Raw genomic sequence first — 3,623 nt, 5'->3', positions numbered from 1 at the left:
GCGCTGCTTCCACCAGGAGCTGGAGAGCGGCATCAAGTTCACCATCGACTATCAGGTACTACCCTGCCTGTACCTTCCGGCAGCCCTGCATGCTCCCTGCCTGCACCTCCTGTCCATACCCCTGCCAGCGCCCCCTCCACCCGCACCCCTGTCTAGGCCCTGCCAGCACCCCATTTGTGTCCCATCTCTGTGCCTCTGCCCATGTGTGTGCCTATTGCCTCTGCCCATGGCCCTGCCCACGCTCCTATCCCTGTGCCGTGCAGAGCCCCAGGCAGGGCTGCAATTCCCTCCTCCCATGCGCACCCCAATTCCCTCCACACTGCACTAGGAGTTGTTCCCAACCCCAGCCCCATGCCTGGCAGTGTCCACCTGAGAGCCAGGTCTGGGATGTGCCCACAACAGCCATAGGAGCCCCTAACCTGAGTCATGAGGGCTGTCCCTGTCTCCAGGCATCCCGCTTGAGCAGTGGGCACTCCACCTGAGTTGCTGGCACCGTGGTGCACAGCTTCCTGAGCGCTCCCCTGGCCTGAGCCCCATCCCATGGGCATGGTGCCCGCTGGCCTCTCACACAGCTGTGGGGCTGGGCAGGGTCAGGGGCCCCTTGCCACGTTGCTTGGCATGTGCCACCATCTGAGACACATCTCCCTGCACAGGTGATCAGCGGAGGACACTATGATGTGGACTGCTACGTGGAGGACCCCAACAGCAAGACCATCTACCAGGAGACCAAGAAGCAGTACGACAGCTTCTCGCACCACACTGAGGTCAAGGGTGTCTACACCTTCTGCTTCAGCAACGAGTTCTCCACCTTCTCCCACAAAATTGTCTACTTCGACTTCCAGGTGGGCGATGAGCCGCCCATCCTGCCTGACATGAACAACCGCGTCACCGCCCTGACACAGGTGGGTCCCAAGAGGAAAGCAGGGAGGGAAGAAGGGAGGAAGGGTCCTGCCGCAGCCCTCCCTTGCAGGATGGCAGTTGGGGACATTTCCCCCTCCTCCTCGGCTGGATGCAGAAGTGCCAACCGCCAGCCAACAGCCCCACCACACACCACATCCTCTGCCTGGGATGCGGGGGTTGTGCTAGGTCTGGGCTCCCCCATCTGCAGCAGCCAATGTCCGTCACACATGAGGAAATTGCATCAGCCATTCCATCCCTCAGTGTGAGCCTCTGGGCTGGGCATCCACGTGCCCTGGCGGCCCTCTAGCTCTGTCCCCATGGGAAGCCACCCTGGATGGGTTCTGGCAGGGAGCCTACAACACAGACACTGCTGTCCTGCTCTTGGGTGCCCTGGCACAGTCCTGGGCTCCCTCAGCTGTGCCAGGTCAGAAGCAACAGGGCACTCTTGTCCTTGTCCCCCAGATGGAATCCGCCTGTGTCACCATCCATGAGATGCTGAACGCGGTGATTGACTCCCAGACCCACTACCGGCTGCGGGAGGCGCAGGACCGGAGCAGAGCTGAGGAGCTCAATGGCCGTGTCTCATACTGGTCAGTGGGGGAAACCCTCATCCTCTTCGTGGTCAGCATCGGGCAGGTGATGCTGCTTAAGAGCTTCTTCACTGAGAAGAGACCCAGCAGCAGCGGAACTGGCACCTAGAGCTGGTGTGTCTGTGCCCAAGTGGAGCAGGGAATGGGACGGCTGCGGCCCTGGGGTCGCGCTTTGCCTCTGATCTGTGCCATGGGCAGGCGGGGGGTGGGAACAGGGGTGACATGACACTGCCGAGCTGGGTGGACACGGTCACCCAAGTACAGGTGTCCCCCAGCATCACCTCCCACTTGCCATCGCCCAGCCTACCGCCCTGTCCCCTTGCCTGGCCACCCAGTCCCCGTTCTCTGGCTCCACCAGGAAGCGGGTGGGACCAGCACCAGCATCAACACTGGGGCACCCTCAGAGCCCAACGTGACTGTGATGACCACACGCTGCCCCTTGAAGCCCTGTGCAGCCGCCAAGGGGATGGGGCAGCACTGGCCGACCTGGCACCCACCCAGTGCCGTCAGCCTGAGGAGAGCTGCCCGTGGGCTGGGGGTCTCTGTCTGCACCCCAGGTGTCCTGTGGCAGGCAGGGTGCTCCCAGCAGCAGGGCCACAGCAACAGCAGCATCCAAGAAGGGAAGGTTTTTTGCTGGGTGGTGCTCTGGCTCTACCAGCTCCTCTCCTCGCAGCATTTTTCAGGCTGGCAAGTGGTGTGCCCATTCCAGGTGGTATTTTCATACTCACACGAGTCCATGCCTGAGACTCAGCCCCCCCACACATTCCCCCCACCCTGCGCACACGTGCCAAGGAAGCCCCATCCCTGCCCTGGAAGCATGGAGGACCCACACACACCTGGGACTGCAGCCCCTCATTCCCTGGAGCCCCACAAAATGGAGACACTCACAAGACCCTGGAGTGACCAGTGTGCTGGCCCTCCAGCCCTCAAGCAGACGTGAGATCATTTTTCAGAGCTGAATCAACTCCACCAGACTTTTCCTTTGCCACTTTCAAATAAATCCCTGCAAGCATGGCTGGCACTGCAGTTATTGGGCACAGCTTCTGCCTGCCCTCCTGCCTTGGCCCCCTGTCTGCACCAGCTGAGCTGGCTCCTGGCACAGGACCAGATGCTGGAGCCAGAGAGACCCCTCAGCAGGAGCAGCACTGCTGTCTGTGCCCCAGTGTGAGGCCACACTGTCAGTGGATTGCGATGGGCTTCCCACTGGGCAGTGGGGACTGAGGAGCCAAGGGAGCCCAGTGTCCATCGGCAGCAGAGTGGGGACCCCGGGCAGAGCCCAGCTCTGTAGTTCCTTCCCTGAGGCTGAGGGGATGCCAGGGCCGTTCTTCAGGGCTGTCCCTCACTCTGGCAATGCTCCTGGTGCTCGGCGGAGTGAGGGGCCTGGGCACCCACAGCCCTCTCCCCCCTCTCCAGGCCCCAGCAGCTGTGCCAGCTCCGCCGTCAGCACTGGCCTTGGGGCAGCTGCCGCAGGCAGGAGAACTGGCCCTGTGTGCCTTCCAACAGCCTTGGGCAGGAGCCAGGAGCTCCTGTTTGGAGCAGAGCCAACATCAGCAGCACCCTGGGACTGCCACCAGCCTGGCATTGGCTGGCAGGGGCTAGCCCTGTGCCCACTGGGACACAGAGCCCTGTGGGGATGAACAGGGAGGGAAGCACCCAGCCTTGGCCAGGCTGTGGATGGCCTTGAATCTGCTCCTACCTGGGGACTCTTGAGCCACCCATGGTGGGGACAGGGGCAGCTGAGACGCCAAAGGGTCAGGGTGCTGGCTCTAGGGACACCAGCTCAGCTCCCCGCTGGGGGACACAGGAGGGACAAGAGGTGGCCATAGGACACTTTATTGCTGTTCAGGGCACAGAGAAGGGAGAGGGGACGGGGGCACCCCCACCAGCCCCAAGCCCGCAGAGTCCCTTCAGGGTGTGGGGAGGGATCAGCAGTGACTCCATCCCTGCTGGACCTGCGCTGACCCAGTCATCCTGCTGCCAGACCCCTCTGCCCTGAGCACCCCAGCAGTCGTGCTGGTCTCACAGGGAGCTGCTGTGACAGGAGGCGTCCCTGGCAGCCCCTCGGGACCTCTGCACCCCCTGGGCTCCCCGCTTGGGTGGCAGGGAGGAGGCTGAGCAGTGGAACGAGCCAGA

At 62.8% G+C, this 3,623-nt stretch overlaps 2 protein-coding genes across 2 annotated transcripts in view; one reads left to right on the top strand and one right to left on the bottom strand.

Annotated features, from left to right (window-relative positions):
* Positions 1–4: 4 nt before the first annotated feature.
* On the top strand, positions 5–2,504 carry TMED3 (transmembrane p24 trafficking protein 3; the record flags this gene model as incomplete). The annotated part of the gene is made up of 3 exons (XM_017736939.1): positions 5–55; positions 654–902; positions 1,363–2,504. Coding segments are annotated over 3 exons (537 nt in total), but the record flags the coding sequence as incomplete, so codon positions are not given.
* Positions 2,505–3,306: 802 nt separating this feature from the next.
* Positions 3,307–3,623, bottom strand: part of LOC103619672 (putative gonadotropin-releasing hormone II receptor) — a gene marked incomplete at its 5' end in the record, with an annotated part of 1,487 nt that continues 1,170 nt past the window's right edge. The window contains one exon of the mRNA XM_017736938.1: positions 3,307–3,623. This exon is cut by the window's right edge and continues 317 nt beyond it. Within this exon, the coding sequence (XP_017592427.1) occupies positions 3,510–3,623 (114 nt within the window).

The sequence above is a fragment of the Corvus brachyrhynchos genome, unplaced genomic scaffold, assembly GCF_000691975.1.
Source record: "Corvus brachyrhynchos isolate BGI_N302 unplaced genomic scaffold, ASM69197v1 scaffold200, whole genome shotgun sequence".
NCBI classification, from domain to species: domain Eukaryota; kingdom Metazoa; phylum Chordata; class Aves; order Passeriformes; family Corvidae; genus Corvus; species Corvus brachyrhynchos.
This window is presented reverse-complemented; position numbering and strand designations above follow the sequence as displayed.